We start from the raw sequence: 15356 nt of genomic DNA on the forward strand, positions 1-15356 counted from the left end.
AATTTAACAACAGATTTTAAAATAATTCAGTGTTTAAAGCAAATGCTTATAACAATAAATAATGTGCATTGTCTTGCTTTGAGGCAGTAAATACTATAAGCAACATGGGAGGCAGAGTGTGGTAAGGCAAACTAGAGTCAGTGAAAAGAGCAGTAAAGTATGTAGGCAGATGCCGCCAGCCAATAAAAGTCTGGCCTTCAGGAGAAGCAAGAGGGTCAGTGTTGCTCATCAGAGTAATCATTGCCAAGAGTCCTAACTCCAAATGATTGTTCTTTTACTCTCTTATCTCCCTCTGTTCGCAGGAACCAACTTCCATGTCTGAATAATAAAGTGCTTGTAGTCTGAATAGGAGTACAGCTTTCAATGGGTTTCTCACCTACACTGATAAGTGAATTTTGGAAACTGGAGAAATATCCAGAAGCCTGATGAATTGTGACATCTTTCATGAGATTTCAAGTCCAGGAGCAATCTCTAATTTATGCATTTATTTTCTTTAATTTATCTATTGCTTGTCATGTCATGTGCTTCCAAGTGGTGTACAAAAGCAGCATAGCTTTTGTACAGTTCAGTTATAGTTAAAAAGTAATAGTTGAAATAATATGTAGCCCACATTAAAGACTAGTAATAAGGCAGAAGACTACCAACTTGAAATGTTATCAAATAAAAAGTTTTCACAATTAGATTTGTGCATGTTTTATTTGTAGTTGGATATTTCTCTCAGACGACTGATTGCTTTGCAGTTTCTGTTTCCGTAGTGCCAAGCTCAAGCTCAGGGTATAGTTTTTGCTTCTCGTTGAGATGCATGTGGTGTTGACTGAACGCGCTCTTCCCTTCCATGTTCTAGTCGCTGCTCAAGAAGAGATTAAAACTATCTTGAGGCAATTTATTAATATCACACACAAGGAGTGCCTCTTACAAGTTACTGCACGTGAAAGCATACTTTAAAACAATGTGGTTTTTAAATTATTGTGCTTTTGTCTATACAAATTCTAAGTTAACTAATCAGCTGAACTAAAGTTTTCTGGAAGTAAGTTCAGCAGAATGAATTAATCAGCTAAAAACCTTAACAAACCTAGGATTCAGAAAAATTGAGTGTACTGTATGTATGTGGAGGTTGAGCATCTGATTGGGAATTTGTAAGACTTGTACTATGAAAAATCTGATTTAAATTTCTTAAAATGTTTCATTCAGTTCACATTTTCCCACAGGCTTCCTCAGTTTAAATCCCTATATTTAAATGTCCTTAATAGCTCTTATTCACTTTACTGACATTCCTAGACTATTTTGTAATACATATTGCAAGCACAACTATTCATAAAGTCTTTTATTAAGGCAGAAAAATATGATAAAAGTGGCCTTTTTAAAAATGTAAAATAGCATTTTCATTGACGACATGAAAACTAGATGCATCACTGCATGTTACATGCCTTCATAATGAGTAACTGGCTAATGAATGTTCACTAGCCAGCAGCATAATCCGTAGCCTGATTATATCAAAAGTGCCCCATCTATTGCCAGGAGTTTATGCAACAACTTTTTTTTTACTGTCAATTCAGCTTCGCCTTTTGATTGTCAGGTTTCTTATCTTCAACGTTCACCTTGGCTTCTGTTATCTGCTTCTGGAAGATTATAGCTATCTTTCAAAACATTGCCTAGATAATATGAGGAAATTGGCAACATGCCCCCATAGGAACTGCTCTGAATTATCTTTCAGTTTGGAAGGTGAACATAGATGCATAGCTATTGGAAAGGTAGGTGCAGTCAAGATGGTGAAGAAGAAAACATTCTTGCATGACATTTAAATTGGATTGGATTGGATTGAATTGATTAGACATAGAAGGAATTTGGTTTTGGTGCAGAAGTTCTCAGTATACATGCACAGCAACAGATTAATAATCATATTACCAATAAGAGGGAGTAATAAATATACGGATAATAATAATTAATAGTAATAAATAATAACTTGTAAATAAGGACTTTTCTACCATGCAGTCATATCGGTTTTTACCAGCTTGAGCAGGGGATTGGACTAGAAGACTTTCAAGGCCCCTTCCGTCTGAAAAATGCAACTTTTTCTCTTGCTCTTTAAAATAAGAATTTCTCCCTAGTTTCTTGTCCCGGTTCTTGGATGCAGGAATTTCCAGCACAGATCCATTTTCTATTATACTTCTGGTGAGTTCAGTCTTGGGTTTTTTTCCCCCTTTTACCATAAGCCATAAAATGAAAATCTGTGGACCAATATAGAACTGTTATTCCTGGAGTCCCTGAAATCAGTTACAAACTACTAAAAATGGTGGTATAATTTGCTGTGTAGATTTTTACAAAATATATTATGGGATGTATAAAAAATAAATTCTGTTTCAGATATCATTTTCTTCTGATTATAAATATGTAGAAATATAATGTTTTTCTTGGATATTGAGAACATCTATGTTTCTTATTGTGGGACACAGTGGCTAAGACGCTGAGCTTGTCTATCAGAAAGGTTGGCAGTTCAGTGGTTTGAATCCCTGGCGCCGCATAACTGAGTGAGCTCCCGTTACTTGTCCCACTGTCTACCAACCTAGCAGTTTGAAAGCATGTAAAAATGCAAATAGAAAAATAGGAATCACCTTTGATTCCGTGTGCCTTCAGCATTTAGTCATGCCGGCCACATGACCATGGAGACATCTTTGGACAACGCTGGCTCTTCGGCTTTGAAACGGAGATGAGCACCGCCCCCTAGAGTCGTGAACACCTAGCACATATGTGCGAGGGGAACCTTTATTTTTATTTTTCTTATTTTGTACTAAAGTACATACATATGCCCTTTTGATTAAGTCTTCTTTGGCCACCATTATATGGCTTGTGTAAAATTAATATTGGTACCGATTAATTGAATACCTGTATCCCACTTATGTGTGACAACTAGTGGAGCAAGCCTATTTTGGCAGCATATGTGAGGAATGGAGTGGCTAAAGTGCCCAAAAGGTTACAGGTATATCAAGATTCTATTCAGTACAGGTGAAACAAGATTAGGCAAGTACTTAGGAAGGTGTGGCTGCTTTTGAATAGCTCAACTTCATAGCTTTATTGACATCATTATACATTTAGCTCTGTTCTGCTCCTTTGTTGTCCCAAATAAAAGTTTGTTCTTATAGTGAAACTTGCTTTGCATGTTAGAAAGTTCTTCAGATTCTTCAAATCATCATCATGCAGATTCCTATAAAACTTAAATGCAGGTTCCTAATTAGCCTGTTATATAACACACCAACAATTGTATTTATTTTTTCTTGGTATAATAAATGGCAATCAGAATTATTTCAACTACATTTTCATATGGCATTTTTATAGCCCATACTCTTGGGTTTGAGTTCAGTAGCCCTTGTTTAGCAAAGAGACCAACAATTCAGTTGTGGGCACTAGGAGAAAAAAAATCACATGATTGCAACTTATGATTTTACATCTGCCTTCTGTGTTTACTGTGCTTCTTGAAAGCCTGGTGATTCATAACTCTGGGATGCGGTCACAGTCCTAAATGCAAAGATTGGTGAGCTGCTTTCAAGAGAATCATAAGCAAGCCAATATAAGAGATTTGGCTCTTACATTGAAATTTCAAGTTAAGTATCTGTGTTGCATGTTTAATATGGGAAATGAGCCAATTTGTCCAAACATCAAAACTTTTATGTAATGGAAAGAAAAGAATGGAGAATCCCCACAGTTTAGGAGGAAGAAAACTTGCAAATATCAATTTGGCTATCATTATAATAAACCAAAAAAATGTAGACATTTGGATTATCATGTTGAAAAATTTCTATCTCTGATAATGCAGATTGTTCTCTGGCATGATAACACTTTTGAATTTAAGTTACAGTTACTCTCGGTGGAGTAATTTCTTAGGATTTGAACCATTTTCTATGACTGCAGGAAAACTGAAATACAAACTTCTATGCATTCCTAGAATTCTCATTTTCTTCTTGTTGCTATCTTACTAAATGCTGATTTCTTGCCATTTTTAAGTGGAAATTCATACAAATTGAAGATTTAAAATAATTGTTTTAAAGCTCTTCTGCCAAAAAATAAAAATGAAATTTTTGCCCTGCCCAAATGTATGATACGTCTCTATCTACTTTGCAATAATTACTATTCCTTGGCAATTTTAATTTCTGCTAACATTACTAAATACAGTCCCTTCTGATCAAAAGGCTGCTCATCCCTGCTTTGGAAAGAGCCACCAAACGCTTTGGATTTAATTTGGCCTCTTGTTATTCCAACTGCAAATAAGAACTTGGGCAGTTTTGCCTCCTCACTCCTCTTTTGAATAAAATCAAAACATTTTTGATCTTTTACTCAAATTCTATGAGATTGAAACCTTGAATAACTCTTGGTAGGTGGTAGGGGAGGGCAGCATCTGGGTTTTAATGGCTTAGGAAACAAACAGGACTTTTTAAACAGGACTAAGTAGGCAGACCACTCCAGTATCACCATCAGACATAGAGATATACCAAAGCTAAGACTTCACCTTGTCATTTCTGGTGTTATTTTAAGAAGCTGTTTTCTTGAAAAAGTCATGAAGTTGCTATGGAGAAGTTCTTTTTACACCTGTAAAAGGTTGTTAGCATATCAGTCAGCTTCTTTAACTTCACTAGTATACCAATTTCTCACTTCCCCACCCTATGATATCTTTGCTTGCTGAATATATAACATGATATATTTCTTTGCCAAGTGCAAAAGGGCCTGAAGCAAAGACATAGGAGAGAAAGACTATCAATTGGAAATGACAAGATAATGATTTTCTGGAAAGGAAAGTATAGCCCTCCAAAAACATTAGCCAAGGCCAACTCAGAACTTCCAGTAATCTTTCGACCTTTATTTGCCTTTTCATCAGATACCAAAAATTTAAGTTCTAAGGTTCTACACAGGCAGCACACACACGCCTTGCATTGAAAATACCAAGTCTGGCCATGTGCTATATTCATGGTTATTGTGTCTAGACACTCTTGGCTGAGACTGATTATTGGGATATATTACAAGTCAGAGCTTAGCCTAGAACCGTGATGGCGAACCTATGGCACGGGTGCCAGAAGGCACGTAGAGCCCTCTGTGGGAATGCACGCTGTCGCAAGCTCTTCTGGTTTTTAGCATGCTTTTGCACACTTGAACATCTCCAGCAGGTACCAGAGCTCCAGAAAATGGCCTGAGAATGTCCCCCAAAAGGCTCAAAAATGGCCAAAAAACAGGTATGTGCCACCAGCCAGCTGGTCTTCGGGTTTCCGGTATGCACATATGCATGCGCATGCACATGCATTCCGGTTTGGGCATTCGGTGCCAAAAAGGTTTGCCATCATGGCCTAGAATACATCTGATTAGCCTGATGGAGAATCTACGTGGGAGAACAATCCTCTTAATTTTCTTGGATATTTAAATTGTGTTTGATCCCATTGTCAATGGTAGTCTGAAATATTTGTATTTAATGAAGTAGTTATAGAGAATTTGCTGTATTTGTGTGGGAGATGCAATGTGATGTGCTACAGGCTCTGTTTGGGCTACCCATACTTTCATATGAAACCATAGAATGAGGTTATGATCGTTTCTATGATTGTTAGGTTCACAGCAGCCATTCTGTTTCTCTTCATATTCTACTGATGCACTAAAACAGCTCCCTGCTTTGCGGGTATATGTATTAAAAACATAAATTATTAAGTCATAAATTATCACTAGATATAAATCGCTGAAAGCTTTTCTCGGGGAAAGTCAGAGTGACATTGCAGTTGCATAAATAACATTCTTTTTCCCAAGATCTGTCAATAGCAGAAATTGCAGAGAAACTCTTCAAACCTTTTATGCTTTGTGAAGAATGAAACAAAAGCTAGCATGAGGCCATATGCTTAGCCAACTGGAATTATCTACAGTTTATTCATTTATTTGTCACAGTCCCCGCCAAGTCCTAGCCTGACGGTGTGGAATCCAACTCAAATTTTTGAAAACGTGGGTTTTGCACCTCAAAGGGAATCAATGCATATTTTGTGCCTCCTCTTCTAAGTAAGCATAAGCCATTCTGCTGAGCAGTCACAGGAATAGAGAGGACAGATATCAACACAGTCATGTTACTTGGGAAGACTTTACTTCAGATTAAATTCTGTACCCAGCCGCTCTGAAGCATACAGTGCTCCAAAATGATTGTACAAAATGTTCTGTGGGATACTGGAGAGAAACAAGCAGCAGCTCACAGTGAAATCACTGGGTGCCTATAAGCAGATGCTGCTTGTTTCTTCCTGCGCTCTCGGCCACAGCTGTTCATGAACCCAACATGCTATGTAAATGTACCCTTCCTAGGAAAACCTTTGACTTGCAGCAGAGAGTGCTGGGAAACAGCGCAATGCAGGCAGCTGTTGTAGGCAAGCCCCTTGTTCTATGCCTTGCACTTGTTCTACATTACATCACACTGCTTGGCAACATAATCTGCTGTATGCTGGGATGGGAGGGGCTGCGTGCATGTGAGCTTAGTCCCAACAATTGCAGAAGAGCTGGGCTGAGCTTGACTGAATTAAATCCACCCAAACAGTTGCAACAGTTAAGTCTTCTAACTCTTGTTCTGGGAGTGGTGGTGGTGAGATAATCTTCTGTAACCTCACAATTTTTAAATCTGTAGCATAGCCACAATAATGCTTTGTGGGCAGATCTGTTGGCTTTATCATGCACCCATTCAAGACATAGAAATACATAGCAGCATAAGAGGAGTGTTTCTGTATCTCTGACCTTATGACTTACGACCAGTCCCTTACAAATTGCTAGGCTATATAGACCCAGAATAAAAGGAAATATTTACTTTATTAGAATTAACTTTCATGCATGGCAAGGAGCTTAAAGAGAGCTACAGTTATCCAAAGTGCCTCTAAATTTGGTAACTGAGTAGATAAATCTGTCATATTCAAATCAGCGGCCTGATGGCGTGAACTTACACTATCCTGTTCAGAGCAGTAAAGGATTTTGTAACATTTTCCATTCATACAAACCTAGAAATATATAAATTTGGCATCCTGGTACAGTTGCCTCTTGAAAAAGCACCTTTGGGACAACCATGACCTACCCTATTTTCCCGAAAATAAGACCTCCCCAGATAATAATACCAATTGGGCTTTTGAGCGCATGTGCTAAAATAAACCCTTCCCCCAAAATAAGCCCTGCCTGAAAATATTGCAACACAGCAGTAGCCGTGAAGTGACCATACTCGTTGCCTCCTGAACCTCAAAAACAATAAGACCTCCCCAAAAATAAGGCCAAGTGCTTATTTCGGGGATCAAAAGAAAATAAGACCCTGCCCTATTTTTGGTGAAACACGGTAGATGACAGAATCTCCATAGACATAAATTTTGGATGGAACTCTTGGGAAGGTACATATAATCATTTCAAGATTCCCATGTCTTCTTCCAACTTCTCCCTATCCTGCCCATCTCCATCTAGGTTTTTGTGAGGTCCTGGCTTGCCTTCAGTGGGAGACCCAGTTTGCAGTTTGTTACAACTACAGAGTCTGATCTAGATCCAACAAAAAAGTGGAATGGGAAGAAGTTTAAACCTGGCCATTCCTGCTATCACACTTCCACAGCAAAATAACCTCTTTTGATCAGATACTGCTAACCTGATGTTCCTGAATCATGTGAATCTTCTTTATCTCGTCTGAAATCTAAATGCAGCTACTAAAAAGGAGCAATCCTTTTTGACTACCATTTTAAAATAATTTCAAAAGGACAAAACAGCAGGAGCAAGACAACAAAAACACACCATTTTATAAATGATCTTATTGTCAGTCCCTCTCTTCAGGTAGGGCTGAGAGGCAACCCTGACTAAAATCCTGCACAGCTGTTGCTTCCTGCTGGTGGTTATGCCCTGAAACCCTGATTGGGCTAAATGACCACTATTGCTATCATTTTGGCTGGGAGGCTGAAAGAGGGTGGGATTTATTTCAGCCCATGTGTTTGCTAATTTATCATGACATCATGATATGATTTCTGAATTTGATATAAGCATCTTGAAAGTGAAAAACCTACAAATAATGAGGTATACAGGTAATGTTTTGTGTTGGTTTTGTACTGTATTTAAGTGCCCAGGAAGATTGTACACTTGATACAAAACTGGCAATCTACATTTCTAGACTTAGGTAATCATGCAAAGTCCTAACTTCAGTTATTCTTTTTTCTAATCTGTTCCTAAAGAAATGTTGAACCACATTTTTGGTCTCAGATCATCCAGGAAAAAACATAAAGAACAAAATGAGAAATAGAATAAACTAATTTCAATGATATATTATATAAAATAACAAGCTGTGTAAAATTACACCAGTAAATACTTTTACATAAGTAGAAGATAGGCTGCTCATCTCAAAACAACCCAAGAAAAAATTCTTTTGAAGGATTGATTGGGCAGGTTCCAGAGGCAGTTTATAAAATATACAGATGGTTTCCACAGCTGTCAGATACAGCTGCTCCCTTTCCCCTGTTTTGAAAATATGCTAGCAAGAATGCCTGGTTACCTTGCTCAATAGCTTTTTTGCCCATCTAGGAGTATAGAACAATGTGCTTGGAACTTGATCCAGGAAAAGTTTCATCCAAATAGTACCATGTTTCACCCAAAATAAGACAAGGTCCTATTTTCTTTTGACCCCTAAAATAAGAGCTTGGCCTTATTTTCAGGCCTTATAATTTCTGAGGTGCAGGAGGTGGCAAACGTGATCACCTCATGGTTGCTGCTATGTTGCAATATTTTCGGGAAGGGCTTATTTTCAGGGGAAGGCTTATTTTAGCACATAGGCTCAAAAACCCGATTGGGCTTATTATCTGGAGAGATCTTATTTTTGGGAAAACAGGGTAAATATTGACTATATTGTAAAAGCATGATTAGTCAGCAAGAAACATGTACAGTATATTTTCCTTAGGATTTTGAGTGTCCGTAATCTTTCCATTGTGCATAGAAATTTCCTTCATGGAACAAGTTGTGTTGCTGCGAGCTCAAATGTTCAAGTTAGGAGTCATGTTTAACAGGATGGGAAGTGCATGTGTTTTTCCACATCAAGATACAGAGTCTAAATTCTCTGGATCAAACTTGGTTTGAGATGATTTGCCTTTTCCCAAATCCTGTCCCTAATTACAAATTTGTCTATGTGCAGGACAAAATGGAAAGCAGTTGCTCCCCATAATAGCTCACAAAGAAGAATTATAAGAAAGACGAATTGGTTTCCTTTCCCAAACTTTTCTAAATGGCATTATTTGGCCTAGTGTGAGTTGGGATAGATTATCTGGGGTTTGGATCAAATTCTTTATATTCTTGAAACTATCTTTGGTTCTAACCAGATGTATTGCTCAGGAAGCAGTAGTCTGATTCAAAATCGTGTCTCTTCACCAGGATTAAGTGCTTAGTTTTTATCCCTAAAATGAACACAAGCTTGCATATGAAAACATCCATCATTCTCTTCAAACTTGGGAGATGTTGACAGAAGCTTGACCTATATTTTATTTAAATAGGACAACTTCAGTTAGAATTCAGGAAGCTTAAAGACTTGATTCCCAGCATGATAGTAATTCCAAGGAGAGCAGGATACAATTGCACAATTCATATTTCTATAAGATACTTGATTGGGCATTACTAAAACATTCACATACTGGGGTATTTTAAGAACTACTCAATAGTTCTTAAAACTAATTCATTGAACAAATATTTAGTTCAGCAACAAATCCTTCCATCATTCTCTGATGCTCATCCAAGTATTCTCATTTACTTGGAGATTGTGGAAGAAATTCAAATTTCCCAATTTTGTCTGATTAAATGCCAAATGTTATCTGAGAGGCCCACAATATCAAAATTCAGGGAACATTTTCCAGTGATATTTTGGAAATGGATGGATTTCTAATGCTGATTTAAAGTAACTAGTTAAAATCTCAGATTGCACATTTCACAATTTTTAAGAGATTTAGAAATAAGCAATTTCTGCCATAATTGTAAAGTGCTGCTTCATAAAAAAAACTTTTCAAGTGTTTGCATTGTTGAAAAGTATTTCTGTAAAAAGTTTTTTAAAAACTACCAAAAAACGGGATGAAAAGAAATGAGATCTAGTGTTAAAGTGTTGGAGTGTCATTTGGGAGATTCTAACCCTCTCTAAACTTAAAATGCCACTGGGTGTCTTTGGACCATCAGCCAACTCCCTACTTCAGAGGGCTATTATGGGAAGAAATGCTCACGCTCCTAAGCAAAAGACTGGATACAGATCTAATAAACAGACAGTATATCCCTATTTGCATTCTCCTAGGGCAGGAATGTCAAACTGGCGGCGTGTCATCATATGACGTATTAAGACTTTTCCCACTTTTGCTAAAATGGGGGTGGGCATGGTCAGCGGGTGGGTCATAACTTTGACATCCCTGTCCTAGAGGGCTCCATTTTTCTGGTTGTAGCACTAAGCTGACTTCCAGCTACCTATCGTAGATATCAAGGGCATTCTTGTCTTATAACAAAGGATCAGAATAGTTAGCTCTTCAAAACTTTCCAGCTGGTAAGCTGCAAACGTAATCCACAAGCACTTTTCTAGTGTAGGTTGTAAAGTTAGCTAAACCACATCATTTGATCACTGCCAGTTCCAACTTACAAGCACAGCAGTGACTAGCAACCACGGACTGATGAACAATCTGGAATGTATCAGGCAGCAATCAAGGAGAAATAACTTTCAACTATGCTATGAAAAGCTTTCTATTTCTTGAACAGGTTCAACCCTGAATTTTCTCATGTCATTTGATGTAATTACTTTATGCTTCCCCAGCAGTGGTGAAAGAACAGGGTGTAGAACCAGTAGATTCAGTTTTATGAGAATATTAAGCTCTTCGTCATTTCTTCAGAACAAAATTACAGTATATACGGTATAGCATCAGTAGTTCTAAGAAACTAGCCTTTGCACAATTTGACAAAATTTCCTATAATAATATATAATGTTATATTGTATATTATATGATAATAAATCATATATAATATTAAAATATATTCATAATATTTAAAGGTAAAAGTTTCCACTGTCCATTTGTTTCTGACTTTAGGGAGCAATGTTCATCTCTGTTTCTTAGCCGAGGAAGCCAGCATTGTCCAAAGACATTTCTGTGAACATGTGGCCAGCATGATTGTATGCCTAAGTGCATGGAACATTATTACCTTCCCACAGAAATGGTATCTATTTATCTACTCACATTTGCATGCTTTTGAACTGCTAGGTTTGGGGCAAGAAGGGCACTCACGACATCTTATGACACTCAGGTCTTGAACTTTGCAACTGACAAGCTCAACAACCTTAATCACTGAACCACTGCATCCCCAATGCTCTTTAATTAAGGTATGCCCAATGCTCACTTTGTTTCTAATGACTGTTGATGCCAACCTGGAAAGACATTTTGAGATTTATAGGCTGTCCTAAGCTCTTTGGGGTTTCATTATCTGTAACATTTGGTGTCTTTCCTTGAGATGTTGTATCTGAAGGTCCGTCCTAATTTTATTCCTACATCAGTCCTGGAAAGAAGGTTGTTGTGAGAAAGATTAGTTGACTAAAAGTTATATATTGAGCTATATATTGTGGTGAGATTTAAATGTAAATCCCTGTGATTTAAGTCCAACATCTAAAAGCTTCAGAACATTAACATTTATAAATTATTTACATAAGAAAATGAAATAACCTGTCTGGGGAGAGGGAAAACAAAACCACAAAAATTATGAAAAAGGTCAAAATATTAGCAACAGGGCTGAAAAATATGGAAGCAACTGCTCAATAGGATGGCATTCAAGAGGAAATTGAATTCAAACAGAAAGATTAAAAATGTGTAATGGGGGAATTCAGCTTTAGAAATAGTACAACTATGAAGTGCCTAGGAGTTTATGTTGATCACATAATTGAATATACTTTGTATTAAAATAGATAATTTAATCTTAAAGTATTGCTAGATGATGTTTGGGTTGTCCTGGAATTGGCTGTAACACACACACACACACCCCTGGCAGCACAAGAGGAATTTGCCCTGAAGCTGGCTTTAACTGGAAAAACTAAAGCATTGTGGGATTCTTGCCTAAGTCCAGTTTCCCAATTCCTGAACTTCAGTACTTCAGCCTTGTAAGAGGAATATAGGCTTGACAGCTTCCTAGTTCCACATCATTAATCCAGGCAAATAACTCTGTAATGAATCTGGCAAGTTCTCAATTTCCTTCTTTCCTTCTATACTGGGCCAGGCAGTTGGGAAGCTCCAGGTTACTACAGGTAGTCCTTGACTTATGACCACAATTGAGCTCAAATTGATGTTGCTAAGCAAGACAATTGTTAAGTGAGTTTTATACACTTTCTTGCCACAGTTAAGTGAATCACTGCAGTTATTAAACTAGTAAATCTTATTTCCTCATTGAATTTGTCAAAAAGTTGCAAAAGGTGATCACGTGACCCTGGGACACTACATCTGTCATATGACTCAGTTGCAATGATGCAATTCAAAATTTTTTACTACAGGTTCTGTGGGCCTGGCATGGTAGGCATGGTGTGGCATGGCAGGGGAAGGAAACTGTAAAATCCCCATTCTTTCCCAACCAGCTGGGACTCGAGAGGCAGAGAATAGATGGGGGCAGGGCTTGTCAGAGGTGGTATTTACTAGTTCTCTGAACTACTCAAAATTTACCCTACCAGTTCTCCAGAACTGGTCAGAACTTGCTGAATACCACCTCTGGTCAGTTGCCAAGCATATGAACAACTGATGCTTAGTTGTTCATGACCATGAGGATGTTGCAATGACTATGGAGATGCTGCAAAGGTCATATGAAAAACGGTTGTGTGAAAAACAGCCACGGTGCTGTTCTAATTTCAAATGGTCACTGAAGAAATTGTTACAAGTTGAGAACTACCTGTATAGTTTTTAATATTTCTCTTGTGATCATGTAGGGATTTTCATACTGCCACCCTTGCAGCAACTTGAGCAGTGGTTTTGTTTTTCTTGGCAATATTTCTGAACAGGAAATTGTGAAGATTTGCAGATCATTATCAAGTGGTTTGAAGCAGGGGTGAAATTCACTTACCTTCACTACCGGTTCGCAAATGTGAGTGAGTGCATGTGCAGAGCACCAAAAATGGGACTTGATGATGTCCAGGTGGGTGGGCGGAGCCTCCCACCACCACCGCTACTGGTTCGCCCAAACCAGATAGAACTGGCTGAATTGCACCACTGGTTTGAAGGGCATGGCATGTGAAAGTGCCCTTAGAAGGCATTCAACAGCATGTATTCCCAGGGCAGAATCCATACCAGCTGAGGTTCCAAGTAAACAAAGATTACTTGAAGTCCACATATAGAGAAGGTGTAAGATCAGATGCTGATCTCCAGAATTACATCTTCTCTATATGTTGAATGGAGAACCCAGTAAAGCATCATATATGTACCAACATAGAAATACTTTTGACTGAGAATCCTGAAAAGGCCCATTTCCAGTTCATTCCAAATCATTTCGTTCAACAGGGGAATGGAATATAGAGTAGACAGAGCAGAGCAGAGCTGCACATCACCTCTTTTCCTTTATATTGTCATTCCTAAATATGGCTACAGTTGTGCACTTTTCTCCACTGGTTAAGTCAGGGTACATCTACAGGTAGGCTCACAATCACAATTGAGCCCCAAATTTCTCTTGTTAAATGAAACATTTCTTAAGTGAGTTTTGCCCCATTTTACTATCTTTCTTGCCAGCATTGTTAAGTGAATCACTGAAGTTGATTAGTTGGTGACTGGGTTGTTAAGCGAATCTTCCCCATTGACTTTGCTTGTTACATGATCTTGGGACACTGTAACAGTCATAAGTATGAACCTGTTGCTCAGCATCTGCATTTTGATCACATGACCATAGGGATGCTTCAAAGCTTGTTAATGAAAAATGGTCATTAGTCACATTTTTCATTGCGGTTGTAACATCAAACAGTCAAAATGAACTCCTGAAAGTAGAGGATTACCTGTACATCTAGTTCAAGGCATTAGATTTTAAAGCAGATTCTGACAAACTGGAATTTTTTGAAAAAACAGTGACTAGGATGGTGAGGGATCTGGAAGCTTATAGAAGAAATATGGGAAAGAGATAGCATGCTTGCTTGTTTTTTATCCAACTTTTATTACTTTTATAAGTAACTATTTTCCACATAATAGCAACCACGTGAAGTGGATTGGACTGAGAGTGAGTGACTGGGCCAAAGCCAACTAGCTTTTATGCCTAAAGCTGGACTAGAACTCACAGAATCCTGGTTTCTATCCTGGTGACTTTTATTGTATTAGATTTATATTGCATTTTTTTCTAAGAGTTCAAGGTACCTATCCTTGATATATAGGCGATTTAAAAAATCTCCAATGCATTATCAGGGCTCGATCGGTAGTTAATATTGGAATTTATGAAGTTGTATAACAGTATTGCATTGGGAGGATACCATTAATTAGTAATGAAGACTAGTGTGACATCTGCGCTATTATGTTAAGAAGAAGGTTAATAAATAATGATGGCTCTCATCACCACAGAGGGGGGGGGGAAAAACGTGGCAGCTTGTTCTTATCACAGCTTGCCAGTCACACAGTTTAGGCAGCTGTCATCAACACAGTGTTGTCCAAGTGCAGCTCAAGATTTGGCAGGTGAAGGGAACACAGGTTACTACCATGCACATGCACATACACACGCACACACAGACACCACCAATCCATCATTCAATTGTGCAAATACTTATTCATACTCAGAGACACCTGTTAGTATTTAGGACTAGCATGAACGATCTGTGAAACATGTCCCTTTCTTTAGTGTTTTGTAAGCAACTAGTTGAAACTTCCATTAAATTCAGAATTTCTTTTTCAAGGAGGCGGCTGTCGATCTTTGCATTCGGTTTTATGCTATCCATCATTGCTCTTTTTGGAAATTGAAATCTTCGCCAGTAAATGGGGCAAAAATTCCTAAATCCTAATTTTAATTGATACTGTTGAAAATCTGCTGTCCCAGAATTGTGGGAATCTTACTTTTCTTAGGAAATAAAGAGGCAGAAAATAACTGTATATTAAAATTTTAGTCTTTGGCTAAATGTTAATAACTGGATATGTAAATTCAATATTATTTGACCTGTTCCTTCCTCCATACTGTTGCTACATGAGGGGAAATATCATTCCTTCTTCCCTGCCATTAGAATAGTCAGGACCTCTACATAAGCGTTGAAGTTTCTTCTCTAAACCTCTTTTTTTTTAAGTGAGTAAGAAACAGTTCCATGTCTCGGAATATCACTCCCAGATTCTACTCATCGTGGCAAATAAAGACCTTGCCGAGGGGCCACTTTTTGCACAATTGCACTGTGGTTTAGT

At 37.9% G+C, this 15356-nt stretch overlaps 1 protein-coding gene across 2 annotated transcripts in view; it reads left to right on the plus strand.

The window, feature by feature from the left end:
• Positions 1-682, plus strand: part of BRCA1 (BRCA1 DNA repair associated) — an 87903-nt gene extending 87221 nt beyond the window's left edge. For both annotated transcript variants that reach the window (XM_087713264.1, XM_087713263.1), the window contains exon 22: positions 303-682. In XM_087713264.1, the coding sequence (XP_087569390.1) occupies positions 303-326 (24 nt within the window). In that variant the 3' untranslated portion in view covers positions 327-682. The remainder of the gene's footprint in view (positions 1-302) is intronic.
• Positions 683-15356: the final 14674 nt, after the last annotated feature.

Source organism: Thamnophis sirtalis, unplaced genomic scaffold (genome assembly GCF_051295495.1).
Source record: "Thamnophis sirtalis isolate CommonGarterSnake01/CBP01778 unplaced genomic scaffold, rThaSir2_p1.2 scaffold_4, whole genome shotgun sequence".
Classification (NCBI taxonomy): domain Eukaryota; kingdom Metazoa; phylum Chordata; class Lepidosauria; order Squamata; family Natricidae; genus Thamnophis; species Thamnophis sirtalis.